Below are 18,117 nucleotides of genomic sequence, written 5' to 3'. Positions count from 1 at the left end.
GCCCTATCAAATATTCAGATATTAACTGTACTGCTTCCCGCCCCCGCCTGAAGGTAGAATTCTTCAAGTGATAAAAGAAAGAGGCGGCTTGGCCTCGCATTAAGTCTTTATAATCCTTCTGAGCACCTGTTCCGAAGAGAGGAAGTGATCTGTTTCTCTTCTCTCAGAACAAAAATTGTAGGCCCTTGGTGGCATCCAGTGATAATGTTCTTTCCTCATTTGGGACAATGAAAGACATACTTTTCACAGTTCTTTATTAAAAACATAGAAAGCAAGCCAGTATAATTTTTAAACAAAGAACTGCAAAGCACTTTAAGTTTAGAGACATTATATTCCTCCCTTGTGGCAATACACAGTCTATCTTTTGAGATGAGGCACAAAGATCTTGGTGTAACTCATATTAAAGGTAACAGACAACAGACGCAGTTTACAGTTTAAGTCTGTCTACTTCTTATGAAAAGAAAAAAAATGTTACATGTGGGTGTCAACTCCAAAGAACACACATAACAGACACCAGTATGCAACATTCATTAGATTTATTTCACTAAATATTATGGTTCAAAAAAAACAAACCAAAAAACTTTTACTTAAAACTAGTCCAACGAGGTGGATGGGGCCGGCGCCATCCCATCCCCATTTTCTATGTATATGGAACTGGAACCATATCAGACAGCAAGCACTCAAGGATACTTTGCCTTTCCTGCTGAACATGAATGAACTTCTCTGAACCAAGAGAGACAAATGAAGTTTTACAAGATACAGGCACTTTATGTTCCCAGTTTTAGAAATAAGTGAAAAATACTTAGTAAAAGTAACTGGAACAGAGAAAGCTTTAGGAGTTCTACCATTAGTTTTAGTGACTTACACTCAATGCAAACAAATAGCATCAAACAAGTAAAACAAACAAAAGTTTAACTGGAGTTAATGGGCATATATGTAAAAAATAAATCCAATTTACTACAATTGGAGAAAAATGCCCATCTGAATCCAACTTAAAGATATGCCAATAATGTGCATTAAATCTTGTGTACCTACATAGCTGAGTAACATCTAAAAGCTTTGCAAGAGTGTGTAGTTAGTGAGAAAAGCAAAAGATGCTTTTGATTCCACAGTATCTGATTAAACAACACAAAGCAATTTACAAAAAAAAAGTACCAAATGATACTTTAAAATAAATAGTTCATCATTTTGATGAATATATACATGTAGAGTCCACTTCTTGGAAATTTAGCTATCTAAAAGTGGCATATCACTATCCAGAGGTGCAGGAGCAAGTTCACATAAATAGAACAGTGTGGCTTCACTAGCTTCGGCTTCAGTCAATGGCTCCAGGCGAACGAGCTTACTTTGGGTTGGTTCTGGGTCCAGGCTGCTATCCAGAAGCTCATCAACTTCTATGGGTTTATCTACAGAGGACATAACTTCTGATGAAGCCGTGCTCCCCTGTTCAACAGTAGAAGCAGGGTTCCCATCGAGGAATGCAAGAAGCGGAAAGGCAGTGTACTGGATAAGCTGCTTATCTGTAATAAAGATTAGAAAAATGTTCTTTTATCACCAGCTTACACAGCACTGAAGCTGAAGGTGGAAAAAACAGAAACAGAGATGTGCATATATGCAATCACTAACCTCATATAGCAAAACATATTTTATCAGTAAATTAAAAAATGCTTAAGTCAGAAAAGTTATAGTCTTTTATTTAACAATTAAGAAGTGAGGGTTATTTCAGTTCTAAAGTTAAATAGAAAAAAAAAATGACTTAAATTTTAAGAGCTCACTGATTCAAATTTCTCTTTATGCTGGAATCTTAGTACATCATGCATAGAACTGAGACCAGCACATTCTGTGTTCCATTGTTTACTGCAAGACCTTCCTTGGCTTACATTAGTTTCTACACAGGACTCCTAATCTTAAAAACCTAGAGAAACTAGTACTACATTTATAATTACCTGTTTTGGGTTTCGATTTTCTTCCCTCTTCTGAAACTGGCTGAACTACATTGTTCTTGGTAGTTTCTAATCCTTTATTCTCAGACTAAAAGAGAAAAGAATATAAAAATACTTGTTTCATATTTTTCATGTTCCTGAAAATAGCAAAAAAATAATGAACAGGTACAGTATGTGAATATTGGTACATTATCTGACACATATGGGAAGGGGGAGCATCAGGAAAGATAGACTAGAGAGAGAAAGAGATTTGAGGGCAGGTAACAAGACTGGTTAACTGTTGATGTCATCAGTGGATGAAACAAAGATCCTGAACTAGGATGACAATCAGCACGAAAAGAAAGGTAGCATTTCAACAGTAGAATAGACAGAATGTGTCAAGGATAAAAGACAGGAATGAATCCAAGATGGCTGGTTTCAAACTTCCAATTAAGAGATAATTCTTTAAACAAACCCATTTTAAACAATTTTGATTAAAAATGTATTACACATTTCTCCTTATTCACAAACAGAATATTAGCATAAGTGAACATAGTTTATAGTAGTTCAGGATAACATGGTGACATCCTTAAAACTATTCATCCCTATATTTGGAAGCCTCAAAGTTGAGGAGATGTTTCTTCACACTTCATTTTTGTGGCTCTTTCAGTTCTTTTCTGTCATTTAAATTGCTTCTTTCAACCACTGTCTTCTCTCCTTACATCTGATTGTAAGGGGATTAAATCTTTAATGCTGTTAAATTCTTCAGTGCTCTTTTCAACGGTGTTCAAATTGATGTGCAAAGGTTCACAATTTTTCCTGAATAGCTGTTAAGTCCCAAATATCTGCATGCTGGTTAAGTATATATGGTGTAACAAACATACTAATTCCTATAATTCCTCTGATATTCATGATAAAAATGAAGCAGTACAACTTTCCAGGATTCAGAGATAATAATGACCCCAAGATATAATAAAAATTACTTATACCTTATCAAAAATTTACACAAAAGTATTTCTCATTTAGCATTCACAACAAACATTAAGGCAATAATACCATTTTTATTTGTATACTTCCTAAAATAGGTATTTTTCCAAGGATGCTATTGTCGCTACTCTAAAACATGAGAACGAGGATGACACATGGGTTTCATCTCCCATGCAAATTCTTCTTTATTAGTCGCGGCCACTTAAGATTCCTGTACTGAGGAGTATGAAGTATCCTGATTTATTAGAAAAGAACTTTGTGATCCACGTCATATAATATCTGTCATGAGCGAATAAGTCTGATATGCCAATTATGTAAAAACTTTAATCTAGATTTTAGAACTATAAAGATTCTAGAACTCTCAAACATAATTTTTCTGTAGTATTGTTGAACAATATGTAGTTTGCTGTTTAACTGCTATCTCTGAAAACTGTATTTAAGCTATTGGTTTTTGAAATAAGGAAGATGATCAAAGAATAAAAAATGACTCAATGTCTACCAATAAACAGTACATCACATTCACTAAATGAACGCATCCTATGGGTTCATTCCACTTAAGATCTAACATTCAATAATATCAGACTTACTGAAACACAGTGCTGAATTGATCTATAGTATCTTACAACATAAATCTAGGAAAACTATGGTCCACATGCCAAATTCAGCACTCCCTTTCTGTAAATGAAATGTTATTGGAGCACACCTACACTCATTCTTTTATGTACTATGGCTGCTTTTGCACTAAAATTGCAGTTGAGTAGTTATGACAGAGACACGGCCTGCAAAACCTAAAATAATTTACCAACTAACTGGCCTTTACAGAAAAAGTACGCTAACCCCTGACATAAATCATCCAAAACTGAATGTATAATCAGCTTTCGAGTTGAAAAATTCACAATTTCTTTCAACTCTACGTTACTCAGGTTATAACTTTGAAAAAGTAGAAAATCTGATCAGGCTATCCTCACATGATAATAGCTAGAAGAATGGCACCCCTTCACTACGATCATATTTATTTGATATGTATCCATTTTTAGACTACAATTAAAGTTTTGATTCTACTAATCTAGAATCTGTACAAATTTCAGAAAACTTGAATTACCTTTGTATTGAAAAATAAGGATTACTATACAACTTAGTATAAAAACAAAATAAACGGTGTATACTTATTCAAACCAATAAAAGTTAACAGAATGATTTCTAAATGTCTGCTTTAACAACCTCAGACTGTCCTTCTTACTCATTAAAAACCAGTTCCAAAGAATTTCTTGTCAACACTTACTAATCCCAACTGGTGTTCCTATACATTTATTTAAATAACAAAAACCGTTACTTAAAAAAATCCAAATCCATACTTCACTGTTTCAATTTGCTTTACCTACTATCAGTACAAATCTCTAAGCTTTTATAGTACATGCTAACAAAATAAACTTATTTAAGAATATCAGTACCAGTAAATTCTTAATAAAAAATGCTGAGAAGTCTATAGAAATAAAATGTACAACGAAGCACATAAAACATGTAGAAATTGTATTTTAATAATTGATTTCAGTGATATACCTGAACATGCCAAGTTTAATCAGGTGATCTCCCAGCATTCTGAGGGCTGATTTCTTACTGGCAGTTAACCACACAAGTGCCAGTAGAATTGGGCAATGATTCACCCCATAATCAAAAGCTTATTTTCATCTGGAATTTTACTATCTTGATCACATATATCAGGTAAGAGTATAAAACGCTTTTTGTAACTGGGAGTGACAGTGCTTTCTACTTACTAGGACTTTTTTCAAATTCTTACAGCTATGGGTCCTGAGCAACATGAATTAAAACTTACTTTTGTATTATTGATGTAATCTGTGGGATTCATCTGCACAGAACTAGTGAAAAGCTGAAAGACCAAACAAGAAAGATGATAAGATTAAAAAATATTGAAAAAAATTTAACTGTGTGTTCAAATTTTTTATAAAGCTGTGTTGGATGAAGATGTAGCTCCTGCACTAGGAAGTTTCTATACTTCCTAAAACAAGTTTGGAAGAGAAAAGCAGAGAAGCAGAAAGAATAATAAACAAACAAACAAAAGCAGAAGAAGCTAGCCCATGCATTAGATGTTGTAAGAATTTCTCTATAGAACTACGGCGTAAATCACTTGAGACACAAATGGTGGTTTTCTGCTCCTCCCCTCTCCTTCATTTCCTGTATTTTTTTCCTCCCTAAACAGCTTTGGCCTTAAGTGGCAACCAGGACTGAGTTCCTTGCTCTGACACTAAGCTCTCACTGACTAATTGCTAATTATGTAATAAATTTATAGAATCTGCTCTATGGCAGTGGCTCCTAGATTATACCTCAAGTGGAGCCTCTGACCAAATGACATACCTCCTTGTTGGTTCTTTACACCTCACCTAGCAACGGAGCCATCAATGCCAAGACCACTGCTTACTGCACTCCTCAGTCCAGCCAGTTTACAGACATCACTTTTGTTCAAAGCATAAGCTACAATGTCTTTCATTCCATAGGGATTTATTGAGCATATAAGAAATAATTGACATCATGAAGAATACAAGATGAAGACACTATTCCTGCTCTCCAGGAGCTTACAATCTAAAGGACAAGATAAGAACAACATCAAATAGCAACATATGATCAGATACAATCCAATATTTTAATAATAACGGATGGCGGAGCTCAACAGTACTAAGGAGTTAAGAGAAAGGAGGAAAAGACACAGACAGACGGACACAGACACAGACACACAGACACACACACACACACACACACACAAACACGATGAAACAAAAGATCTGGATGAAACTATGAGACAGATATCAGTCAGTCCCTGGGGACTGGTTAGGACTTGGTAAGGAGAGAAGAGACGGAAGAATACATTTTTATTGCAAGAAGAACAACACAAGAAGGACTAAGTCGACCAACCCAAATAACATAGAAGTTCTGAGCTAAATAGTAAGTTGTATACATAAGGTTCTAAAAGTAAGGAAAGTCTGCTCAGGGGACAAGACCACATGCTGCCAGCAATAAGAGCGGTGAGAATGGCCTAAGCAATTAAGCATAGTGATAGCATTTTAAGAGAATGAGCACACCAATATGGTTCACAGGATAAAATGAAATGAAGAGGCCCCAGGCAGATTCCTCATCCACCCTCTGGACCTTGACTCCTCTAATTTCCACATTCATGGTAGCCCTAAAAATCCTCAGCTCTTCCTTTCCTTTCATTAACTTTCCTGCCTTTCCTATCACCTACTGATCTACGAAAAGGAAGAGACTCAGTTCCTTAAGAGTGGATAGCTACCAGACATGACTGCCAGTCTGACCAGATTTTGTCCTACTGAGAGGGGCATATAAGGAGGGCCAGCAGTGTAAGCTCCTCACTCGTCCTTTGCCCTGTCGCCGCCCCCCCCATGCATTGAGTTAGGGATACCTTCATGTGTTCCCGGATGTATGGTATGAAGTAGAAAAAAGTAGGTAATATGTGAGGAGCTGACAAGGTTATTGAATTCTAAGGCCAGGCCTCCCTGGCTGATTCCACACTGGGTCACTCACTCAGCACCGAACTTTGCAAAGGGAACCCATGAACTCTTCGGCATACTTATTTATGTCCTTACCATCTTTGTCATTCAGAGAACAAGGCAACCTACGAGTGTATTTTTTTATTTATGACAATACAGTATAATTCAAAGAGGAACTAAGGAAGGTCTTGAATAAGAGAGGCAAGAGTGGAAACAGAAAGCAGGGATGTCTTGTGAATGCTATTTTGGAAAACACACAGGACTCCGTGAATGATGAGATAAAAGATAAGGAAACCAAGATGACTCTGTGATTACTATCCTGAGCGAGTGAAAAGAAGTCTGTTACCACTACAGAAAACAAGAAGGCTGAGAAGGTACCTAGTTTAAAGAATAAAGAGAAGTTTGATGTTAAACACAAATATCTAAGACGAGATTTAACTGATGATCCTAACGGCATGGAATTAGAATTCAAGTAAAGTTTACTTCTAAAAATATCAAATGCTGGAGATATATATTTGGGAGCAATCCTAGAAGCCCAAACCCCTCAAAGAAGAATAGAAAAGGAAGAGAGGTAGAGAAAACTAAAGGGAATAAAAGACCAGGTACTTTGAGGAATACCCCCAAGTAGAAGAGAGCAGGAAAAATAAAAGCTCTTAAGAGGACGTAGAGGATAGTTAGGGGAACAGGAAGAGAACAAACAGGTCCCAGTGCTTCTAAAATCAATACTGTTAACTCCTTTATAATCCTCAGAACAGCCCTTCATGTTAGGCATTAGCCACATTTTACAGATGGCAAAACTGAGCAAGAGAGGTTCACTTTCCCAAGTTTAGTCAGTAACATGAGCCAAAAATGGAACCCAAATTTGATTCAAAATAAATCTTCCATTAACCCAGTGATCTAATTAGGAAAAAAACAAAAACAAAAAAACACAATGTATTTCCTATGGATAAACCTAGACAGCACAGGCTTAGAGTAAATAAACAAGGCAATAATAGTTTCAAAAATATAGAGTAAAAAAGAAGTAACAAATATAGCCAATTATTTCTAAATGAGTGAAAGGATTAGAGAAACAGAATGGTAAATGAGCAGAGCAACACGTCGAAGTGTTTTTTAAAGATCTGTACCTATTGAAGGCAGACGGGAAATATAAAAGATAGAGACAGAAAACTAGAGAGGCAGAGAACAGCTGCACAAATTAGCTTTGATGATGAACTACGTACTTCCTCTAAGAAGAACGGATATGAGATTCCACACCTTATGAGAGAACAAGACTACCCTCTGTGAATAGGGAACGACAAACAGTTGGCTGGATGAGGTCTTAAGGACAAACAAGTGTGATAAATGTCCCTAAATTGAATTAAAATAGCTTAGTTGAAGACTGCAAGGATTTGTAGAGGGTCAGAATTACGGGATTTTATTTCTTCCTTAGTTATCTAAGGGACAGATATTCTATAAGGTCCCTGGATTAGAGTGGGGACAAAAACTGATAGAATCAAGGAGCCAAGTTACTGTTAACAAGTTGCAGTAGGTAATTAACATGGATGTTGAATTCACTTAAGATAGTAACATAGGTCAGCATGGAAAGGAAATCATCAAGGAAGGTGAAATCCATCCTGTGGGAGGCACTCATGATTTGGAAAACATGAAAGTCATGCGACACAAAGACTTCAGAGAAGCAGAAGGATAAGGTGGTAAATTAAGATTGAAGAGTAAGAACTAATTCCTTTTAGCCTCATTGAGAAGCTCTTAAAAGGACAAGACTGTAGAAGCTTGATATGATAAAAGCTGCATTTTAGGAAAGAAACACAAAAAAAGGAACAACAAAACTTTCAGGATAAAGGAAAAAACATGTTCACAACAGGAAATGAAAATGAGGAGAAACAGATTCACCTGGATGGGAACAGGCCATGCAGGAAGCTTTAAGTAAGGGAAAGAGGGGGGACAGGAACAGGAAGGAAGAGAACAAGAAAGGTGGTTAGTGCCAGAAATGGTATATAGAGCTTCACACACCAGACAACACTGGAGGCAAAATCATAAAGGTGGGGACTGGAACGGGAACCTCAGGACACAGGACATGAACATTTTAAAAACACAGCAAATATAACACATTTGAGTGGGAAACATAAATTTCCAAAGTTAAGAATCTCCATGCTGTTTCCTGGCTAAGTATCTCTATTACTAATTTCCATCAATTTCTATTCAATGACAATTTAGTCTAGAGCAAAACATAACACCGCGACAAGTCCAGACAAGACCTGGATTTAGCAGTACTGTTGAACAGAGTTTGATATGTTGTTACAGGGGGATTAACTGAACTGCTGCTCAGAGACCGGTAGTGATTACCCTCCTTCATTGTCCTGAACCCATCTGTTCACTCTTTCTGATAAACAAAACCATTCATTTAAAAAAAAGAAAATGCAAAAACAGTGCAGAATACAAGAAAATGACGTACTGATTTATAAATAATATACACAAATACACAAACTGCCAGTACAGCAAAGATTATTCAAAGTACCTACATCAACCAGGAGATCTGGGTCTATGCTAAACTGTCTTCCTGACAGCATGGCTTGGAAGTCCTCTAAACTGCAATCAATACTGTCAAGATAATCCAACAGCTCAACCCTAAGGAAAGAAGATTTTTAAAAAATCAAATATTAGGTTTCCTTGTTTTTATGTTTAAAATCACATTGAAATCTAGCTAAGCAAAATATTCCTAGCAACTACTGAATATTTACCAATTCTTAACCTTAAGAGATCCTATTCAACATTTGGGATTCCTGAAAATCTGGTTGAAATCTCACAGCCTTTACACAAAATTTTAGTACTTACAGAAAAAAGGTTCTGCAACAATACAGTTTGATTCATCTATTTCCTCTATACTATAAATTATAAAATGTTTAACTTATTACTTATTACTGGTTATTGCTACTAACTTCTTGTTTTTTTAATGCTATAAGTCCCTTAATAAAGATACATACTATAGTCCTGATAAAAATACAAGTACAATCACACATACTTTATGTACATTCAAAACAAGTATTTCACCAAAGAAATCTGAGGAACTACCAAGAAAATCTCTAGATTGCTCTTGGGATGATTAAATCCTTCTCAAAATAGCATTTGTGGTGCTCAGCCCTGACCAAAAAGAGAAAAATGGACTGCACGGGTTCACACTCTGAAAGGAAGATCACTCAAAAAGAAACAGAATATGTGAAGTAAACAAAGAAAACAAATAAATTTAGACAACATCTAGACGAACACTCACTTCCCCAAAAGATTGATGTTATCATTTAAAATGGAATCCATCATGGTCACGGGATCTTCTGTGGTCAGACTAGATGAACCATTTAGCTGGACAGCACTAGACATGAGAGGGCTGGTGGCATCACTGCCTGAACTTAGGGATTCATTGCTTGATTCATTCTGATCTCCACTCTGAATGACAGGCGCATACTCATCTTCATTGTCATCTTCCACAATGACAATATCAGGGTACTGGCTACAGCTGGATCAGCAATATGAGAAAGAACCAATTACATTTCCAGACCAATTCAATAAATTAATTCTATCCATTTATTCTTGTTGGAAACTCTTTCCCCAAACCACATATCAAAAAAATTTAAATTTCTTGAGAAAGCAGTTTAATCACAAATACTGATAGTTTATATAGTACAACACCATAAAGAATCAACTAAGGGCATTTACAAAATTTATAAAATCAAAATTAATTCTTGTTACTTTTTTTGTTGGGATTCTTTTTGCTGGGGGGGTATTTGGTTGAATAATTTGGCTTAATTTTTTAGTTTAATAATCCAAATGTAAGTTAGGTATTAGGCTATCCAAGAATAAAGTGGTTCTGAATTTTCATAAATCTTATTTCACAATCTCCTTACTTGGAGGTATCAGATATAACATCCTCATTAGTTTCTGGAATAACTGGGATATTTTCTTCATCTGCGTTATCATCAGTAACATCATAAATAATGATGTCATCTGAAATCCGCTCCCTTGGTTTTAAACCTTCAGTCCTGCTGTGTGGAACCTAAAAAAATCAGAGAGAAAAATATATCAAAAATATGAAATCATATTGAAGACCAAACATTATTTGAAAAGTGCCAACTGGGAACCTACTTTCTAGTAAGCAAAATAGGTATGTTCTCTGTCCTTTTGGGACTTACATGCTAATTAGAAGTAGTACCAATTCAGAGGTATGAGGTATATATTCTCTGCATTCCACTTACTATTTTTGTTTTTTTTTAACTGTATGGGACCTTGAAGGTGATATGCCTCAAAAGATTTTATGGAAAGATCTTCAAATTTTGAAGTATTTTTTTATACTTAAAGGGTAACCAGAAAATTCAAGCATCACCATCTGGTCACTGTGCCGAGGGGGACTATTTCATCTCAAGCTACTCTGACACCTATTTTATTCTCATTCATTAAGTAGTTCCAATAATAGGACAAAAAAACAAAACAAAAAAAACCAACCAAACAAACAAAAAACACTTCAATGATTCCACAGTTAAATGTCAGACTGGCTTTTTAGGAACGATTTTTTTTTTTGTTTGATTTTTTTTAATCTATATCAGACCAAACGCATTTAATTCTCTAAAGCACACTGAGGTCATTAGTATAATGTACAAATCTATAAATTTCAACACTAGATAATAAAGAAGCAAATGGTGTAACGTAAATCCAGTTAAAAAATCTTCATTCTCTTATGTGAATCTTCAATCCTAAAAACAAAATAGTTAGATATGCTTGATTAGAAACAGTGGTGGGAAGAAGAACCAGATGTTAGGTTAACTCTGCTTTTCCTAAGAACAAGAATCTCGATACTTTAATAATAAATCTCCAACAGTATTTAGAAATCTAAGATTTGAAAGTAACAATGATAATAAGATAGAAAAAGAAGTCTGGACTCTGGACTGAACTAATTTGTCACCAGATGGAAGTTTGACAAATTATCCAGAGAGCCTGTGACAAAAATGAAGGCAAATAAAAATATTTTTTCAAATTGCTATAGTTAATAATAGTCTTGTCTGTGCACATTTATAATAAAAGTTGAAAACTTAAAATAACCAATAGATGAAAGCATTAAGTACATTATCATAATATTCAAATATCATACAGTAGTTGAGATGAACTAATTCTCTATGTTTAATAAATCTCAAAAGCAAGACCAAGGAAAAAAAGCCACAATACAAAAATATGTACAAAACGGTATCATTTATATGAAGTTTAGATATAAGCAGAATAATACCAAATATTGTTCATGGATTCACACATATAAAATGACCATGGGAATAATCAATACTAATTCAAGATAGTGATTATCTCAAGGTGACAGGGGAGACTGGAGATGGGAAGAAAAACAAACCTGGGAACAGGCAATTGAGACAACTACATATGTTTGTAATGGTTTTGTTTATTTCTTAAAATAATCTAAAGCAAATAATGAAAACGTCATGATTTAATAAAGCTGGGGCATGAGCTTAGAGTATTACTCACTAAACTTCTCTGCATGAAATACTGTTAATAAAACTTAGTTTGAGATAATAAATATAAAATAGAAGGTAACTGAAAAATTACTTTATGATGGTGATTATCGGCTGGTTCTTTGACTATGTGCTGAAACAGATTCTTCTTTTGGGCTCCATTAGTGTTTAGAAGTAGAGGCCTGAAAAATCAGAAGACATTCATGAAGTTCAATGAAGCAAACATACAAGGAATTTAAACTGCTTCTAATAATTTACCCACACATAAACACACTCATTTTAATGAAAAAAAAATTTTAGAAAGGATACATAAGGAACTCTTAAAAATGATTATACTGGTATCTTAGAAACAGAAACTGGGGGATGAGTGTGTCTAGGATTTTTATTTCTCCATTCATCTGTATTACATTTGTTACAATAAATGTAATGAATTACTCTTTCTAGATGTACTTCATTGCTGACTGAACTATATAACTCTTTATGAGTTGTACTTACATAGTGAAAAACAAACAGAAAATATCATACGAATTAGTTAGTGGAAGTAGAGTTAATTAAGGACACAGCATAAGCTGTGAGCATAACCAAGCTTTGCCAGAATCTTAGCCTTACAAGATAATCTTTTTCTCCTTCCAACTATTCCTTTGTCTATTGTTCTTCTTATGTATTACTTCTGACAATGGTAGTTACTGACATTTACAGGTATCATAACCCATGGTTGACACACAGGCTTTTAAAGACAGTTATGACTGGATTAAACATAAGAGGAATCAAATAAGATATGGCCTCTTTTAATGAACTTCTCTCAGGCCTTCTAATGCAAAATTAAACTGCTAATGTGAATGAAAAATGGATCCTTTATCAACTGTATGTGTGTCTGTAAAGTGACCATTTAGGCTAACCTCATCTCTCAAAAGGAACAGCAGGATGACAGCACTAGGAAATAACACACTACTGAAATGTTTTAAGTATAATTTAACAAGGGAGGAATGTTCATCTAGGACAACAGGCATACATTCAGCTAATGTGGGCCATTCATGATTAAACAGTTAAATTTGTACTTCTCCATGTAGAGGTCAAAATGTTGTATCATAAAAACTTACCTTTTACGTTTTAAACTCACAAGTTGGTTATTCTGAACCAATGTAACAATAAACTGGACAATCTAAAAGAAAAATATAAATAAAAAATTTCCCATCAGACTCCTTAATTCTTAATCCACATTACAAGTCTTACAAAATTAATTCAAATACTGTATGTCCTCTAAGTCACATAACTTCTCATTTATTAATACATTTGAAATTTAGATGCATCTTTTACAATTGGTATCTAAAGAAACATACTACCGTGTTTCCCCAAAAATAAGACCTAGCTGGACAATCAGCTCTAATACGTCTTTTGGAGCAAAAATTAATGTAAGACCCAGTCTTATACAAGACGGGGTATAATATAATACAATATAACACCGGGTATAATATAGTATAATATAATACTGGGTCTTCTATTAATTTTTGCTCCAAAAGACGCATTAGAGATGACTGCCCTGCTAGGTCTTATTTTCGGGAAACACGGTAGCTTTCAGGCAAAAGAATAACCTGCAATAAAGTTGCTACTACCTAGGATATAGAGATGCCTAAGACTGATCCATTCGTCCGTCCATCCATCCATCCATCCATCCTTCCACCCACTCCCCCACCCATCCATTTATCTATCCAATAATCAGTTCAGTTATTTGTTTCGGTGATAAGTAGTAGCAAGCATGCGTGGATACAGATCCCAACTTTTCACTTAAAATTCTTTCAAGAAGATTCTGATGCAAAAAAGAAAATGGGTGTTTGAGAGGCTAAAGAAATTGCCAATTTTCTTAGAAGAGATCATAAAATTTTCAAGTTAGAATAAGTTTACTGGTTAATTCTAGAAAAATTATTGTTGACGTATTAACCATCTGTCAAAGCTTCCTGCTGACAATCATGAGAAGCTGGTTTAATTTCAAAGTGTGACTCAAGTTAGAGGAAAAACTATTACAGATTAAGACATGCCAACAGTCCTTCATATTTTACGACAGTATTTCTTAAAGTGTGGTCCATGGACCAGCAGCATTGGCCTAGAAACTTAACGATATGCAAATCCTTAGACACACCCCAGAATTGCTGAATCGGAAATTCTAAGGATGGGGCCCAGCAATATGTGTGTTTAGCAAGCCCTCAAGGTGGACTGATATGAGAACCACTGGCTCAGGGTATGCCATGAAATTATAGTCAACTTCCTGAAGGAGCTAAAAAAGTGAGGATCACATGGGGAACTATGAACAACAGTCATCACTGCGAGGCTGTGAATAAAGGCCAAACATGATTGGGGGATAATATAGAGCCTGCGCAAAAGTTCTCTGTGAGCTCTGTAAAATGTAATTACATGATTAAATGAAAAATACATACTGTATAGCTTTAATATTGTGTTCTCCCCTAAAAGAGGCTACTAAACAGTATGCCTTACAATCAATATGAACTTTCCAATAGGAAAAATACAGACATTTTAATTGAAAAGTTAAACAACATTAGAGTATAAGAAAAGGTTAGCTACTAAATTGCTTATTCAAAAAAAAATGCTGAGAGCTGACAAAAAGACATTTAAGTTTAAAGAGTATCTATGAAATCAACTTCTATTACTTTTGTTAATTTATAAAAAAAGTTTTATGGGAAAACTCTAAAAACATTAGTAGTTGGGTTTATAAGAACTCGAATCACTGGCTAAATTTCTCCTGAAATTTGTTCTACATCTCAGTTCTTTTTACACTTCTGCATCACACTGTACAGACTTTATTACCTGAAGAAGAGAGGCACCTAACATTTACAGCATCTAACTTCTGTACCTGACAAGTCCTAGAAGAGGTGCCTCACATACATTATTTCCAGTTAATCCAAGGCTAAAGAGTACACGGCAGAGTTAGAAACCAATTCCAGGAATAGGGAAAAATTATCGGCTGTCTTCATGCATTATGTAAGCTCCCTTAACCCCCATCAAAACACATAGATTCAAACTCAAACCTGAGCAAATAGAATGCTAGCTTTCATGAAAAACTGAAATGTTATATAAGTATTTTACCAACTAGCTTTGCCTTTAGGAAAAAAAAAAACCCAACAAATTACGGAGTACTGTAACTTAATATTTAACAAAAACATTGTTTTCTGAACAGGAAAAACAGATTTTTAAAATAAAGTATAGGTTCAGGTACATTTTTCATTTTAAATCAGGTATTCTTAACAGGGCTGCACATTGGAATTAGCTACGGAAGTTTTGAAAATGTATGTACTTGGATTAAACACTTAAAATTGAATCTGACATTCAACCTTTACTTACAAACTGATTTAAAAAAAAACAAAAAAAAACAGTATTATCTACTTGACTATAGGCCAAAGGCTGCAACTACCATTCATCTCTGTTCTAAGCCTGCTCCACTAGATACAAGTCCTGTCAGTCATAACCCTATTTTTAGCTAAAGGCCTCTGAGCATGAACAATCTGAAGCTCTCTCACTCTCCCTTCCCCCGAAAAAACCTGTTGCTTAAACTTAATAGTCCAGTTTACTCATGAGCAAAAAATAGCTACCTTAATTACTTCTGTTTCACCTCTTATTAACATATGAAAGCTGACATGAACAGATTAAATTACTAAGATACAATGCAACAGAGAGCTTCTCGGTTCCCCCAGTAATTTTCAGCTCAGATACTAATATCCAGGATTTACTTTACAACACTGTATTAACTTCTTTTCTGCACATACTAACAATGACATACATTGATAACTCATTTTTTTCCAACTCATAATTTGGTCAACTCATTTGAAAATATTAGTAATTTATCTTCTGAAACTGCCTTTTAGAGTAAAAAATAATAAACACACACACACCCACACAGTAAGGTTGTGTTTTACAGTAAAAATTACGTAAGAAGTTAGTAGTGTAATATCAGGCAAAAGGTCATTTATTAAAAGCTAATGACACATTAGCTGGGAATATGGAATGACCATATTTAGCTAATAAGTTTTTTATTAAAAAAAATATGTAACACTTGGCTAAACACATGTTTGATTTCATAGATTTACTTCTATCTGTGCACCCAATATATAAGATCAATCACTGACTATTCAATAGAGACTTCTTTTTGTCACAAATGGTACTCTGAACAAATGCAGATTATGCTCATGGGATAAAAAGCTTACCTTTCGAATAACTTGTTGCTGTTGTGCATGTTTTGCTCGTAATTCTGACACCTCCTTCCAAAGGGACTCATTCTCACTATGTTATCATTTATTAAAAAACAAAACAAACAAGAAAATTCAGGCAGGAAGTCAGGCCTCAATATCTTTAATTAAGCATACCAAAGAACACCACAGATATAGAGAACAGGCTGATGATTGCCAAAGGGCGAGGGGGGGAGTCAATGGGAATAAAAAATTTTTTTAAATTAAAAAAATAATAAAGATCATTTTTTAAAAAAACAACACCAGTAAGGATTTAACTAGCTTTTACTATACATTTTATGAGACTAGAAAATCTCTGGTTCAATTACATACAATAGCAATTATTTTGACTTGAATCTAGAACCATTCTTTCATAACTGTAGTATCTTTTACTCATAGCAAATATAGACATAAAACTTTAAGACTCATGACCACATCCAATAAATTGAGGCAATTTATTCCTGACAATCTGGTTCATTACTTCTTGTTTACGCTAACCTTTCAACTATGGCTACCAACTGAATTCAGAACCTGTCTTTATGAAACAATTCTTAAAAGGAAGTGACACTTACATAGCTAGCAATTGCTATGCTCCAGGCACTGTGCTAAGCATTTTATGTGTATTAATTATTTAAACTTCTTTAAAATCTATCAAGAAAGGAATTATTGACTCTATTTTATGGATGAGGACACTGAGACTCAAAACTTGCCCAAGATCACACAGGTAATTTGCTAAGTATTGAAGTCAAACTAAAGTCTGTCAGACTCTAAAACTGTCTATCTTAAGATCTGCCTCAAACACAAGCACATGAAAACACTAAAAAAATATTTGTCTTTTCAAAGCATATGTAGATATATAACAAACCAATAACTTGCTGAGTACTAAACATCGTGTTTCCCCGAAAATAAGACCTAGCCGGACAATCAGCTTTAATGTGTCTTTTGGAGCAAAAATTAATGTAAGACCCAGTATTTTACATTATATTATATATCATACATTATATTACATTATATTACATTACATTACATTATATTATATATTACATTACATTATATAAGACCCCTTTTGGAGCAAAAATTAATATAAGACCCAGTATTTTATATCATATTATATATTATATATTATACATTATATTACATTATATTATATTCCATTACATTACATTATATAAGACCCGGTCTTGTATTATAGTAAAATTAAGACCGGGTCTTATATTAATTTTTGCTCCAAAAGACGCATTAGAGCTGACTGTTCGGCTAGGTCTTATTTTCGGGGAAACATGGTAGTTTTTTTCCTTCATTCACCATTTTTAATTGAAACTGCATTGAATTATTAATGTCAGCAGCAATGATAATGCTGAGAGGATATGAAAGATAATCCACCTATTAAATGTTTAATCTTCACTCTTTTGTTAATTCCACAAAAGCTATCTTCCTCAATCCAAGATATTACAAAAAGCACTGGATTTACATATGGAGGGTACTGAAAATGAGACTTTCTTTAATACCAACCGAATAAATACTGTGCTATTTTTGACTCAGAAATGTATGATACTGTCATCTGTCTACTAAAAGTAAGTAGGAGAATGGTTACCTCTAAGACTTAAAGGATGAATTTGGGATCCTATTCCTTAAGGACTAATCCTGAGATTCAAGGAACTGGGTCAAACAGCACCTCAACAGATTCAAGATACACACAGCAAACCAGCATAAGTGGTTAAATAAAATATGCAAAATGGGAAAGCTTAAAACTAAGGCTTGGGGAGGACGAGCGGCTCAGTCGGTTAGAATGCAAGCTCTGGGCAACAGGGCTGCCGGTTTGATTCCCACATGGGCCAGTGAGCTGCACCCTCTGCAGCTAGAATGAAGACAAGGAGCTTCAGCTGAGCTGTCGCCGAGCTTCCGGGCGCCTGGATGGCTCAGTTGGTTGGAGCGCATGCTCTCAACCACA

At 34.7% G+C, this 18,117-nt stretch overlaps 1 protein-coding gene across 2 annotated transcripts in view; it reads right to left on the bottom strand.

The window, feature by feature from the left end:
- Window positions 1-517: 517 nt before the first annotated feature.
- Window positions 518-18,117, bottom strand: part of HSF2 (heat shock transcription factor 2) — a 29,307-nt gene continuing 11,707 nt past the window's right edge. Inside the window, exons 5-13 of one of the 2 annotated variants that reach the window (XM_033103148.1) lie at window positions 16,146-16,221; window positions 13,032-13,093; window positions 12,026-12,113; window positions 10,327-10,475; window positions 9,699-9,938; window positions 8,950-9,055; window positions 4,744-4,797; window positions 1,947-2,031; window positions 518-1,520 (exon numbers count right to left, since the gene is read on the bottom strand). In XM_033103148.1, coding sequence (XP_032959039.1) covers window positions 1,228-1,520; window positions 1,947-2,031; window positions 4,744-4,797; window positions 8,950-9,055; window positions 9,699-9,938; window positions 10,327-10,475; window positions 12,026-12,113; window positions 13,032-13,093; window positions 16,146-16,221 — 1,153 coding nt within the window. In that variant the 3' untranslated portion in view covers window positions 518-1,227. The remainder of the gene's footprint in view (window positions 1,521-1,946; window positions 2,032-4,743; window positions 4,798-8,949; window positions 9,056-9,698; window positions 9,939-10,326; window positions 10,476-12,025; window positions 12,114-13,031; window positions 13,094-16,145; window positions 16,222-18,117) is intronic. The other variant, XM_033103149.1, reaches the window with a different exon arrangement.

Source organism: Rhinolophus ferrumequinum, chromosome 3, assembly GCF_004115265.2.
Source record: "Rhinolophus ferrumequinum isolate MPI-CBG mRhiFer1 chromosome 3, mRhiFer1_v1.p, whole genome shotgun sequence".
NCBI classification, from domain to species: domain Eukaryota; kingdom Metazoa; phylum Chordata; class Mammalia; order Chiroptera; family Rhinolophidae; genus Rhinolophus; species Rhinolophus ferrumequinum.
Note: the sequence above shows the minus strand (reverse complement) of the source record. Positions and strands in the feature narration are given on the sequence as shown.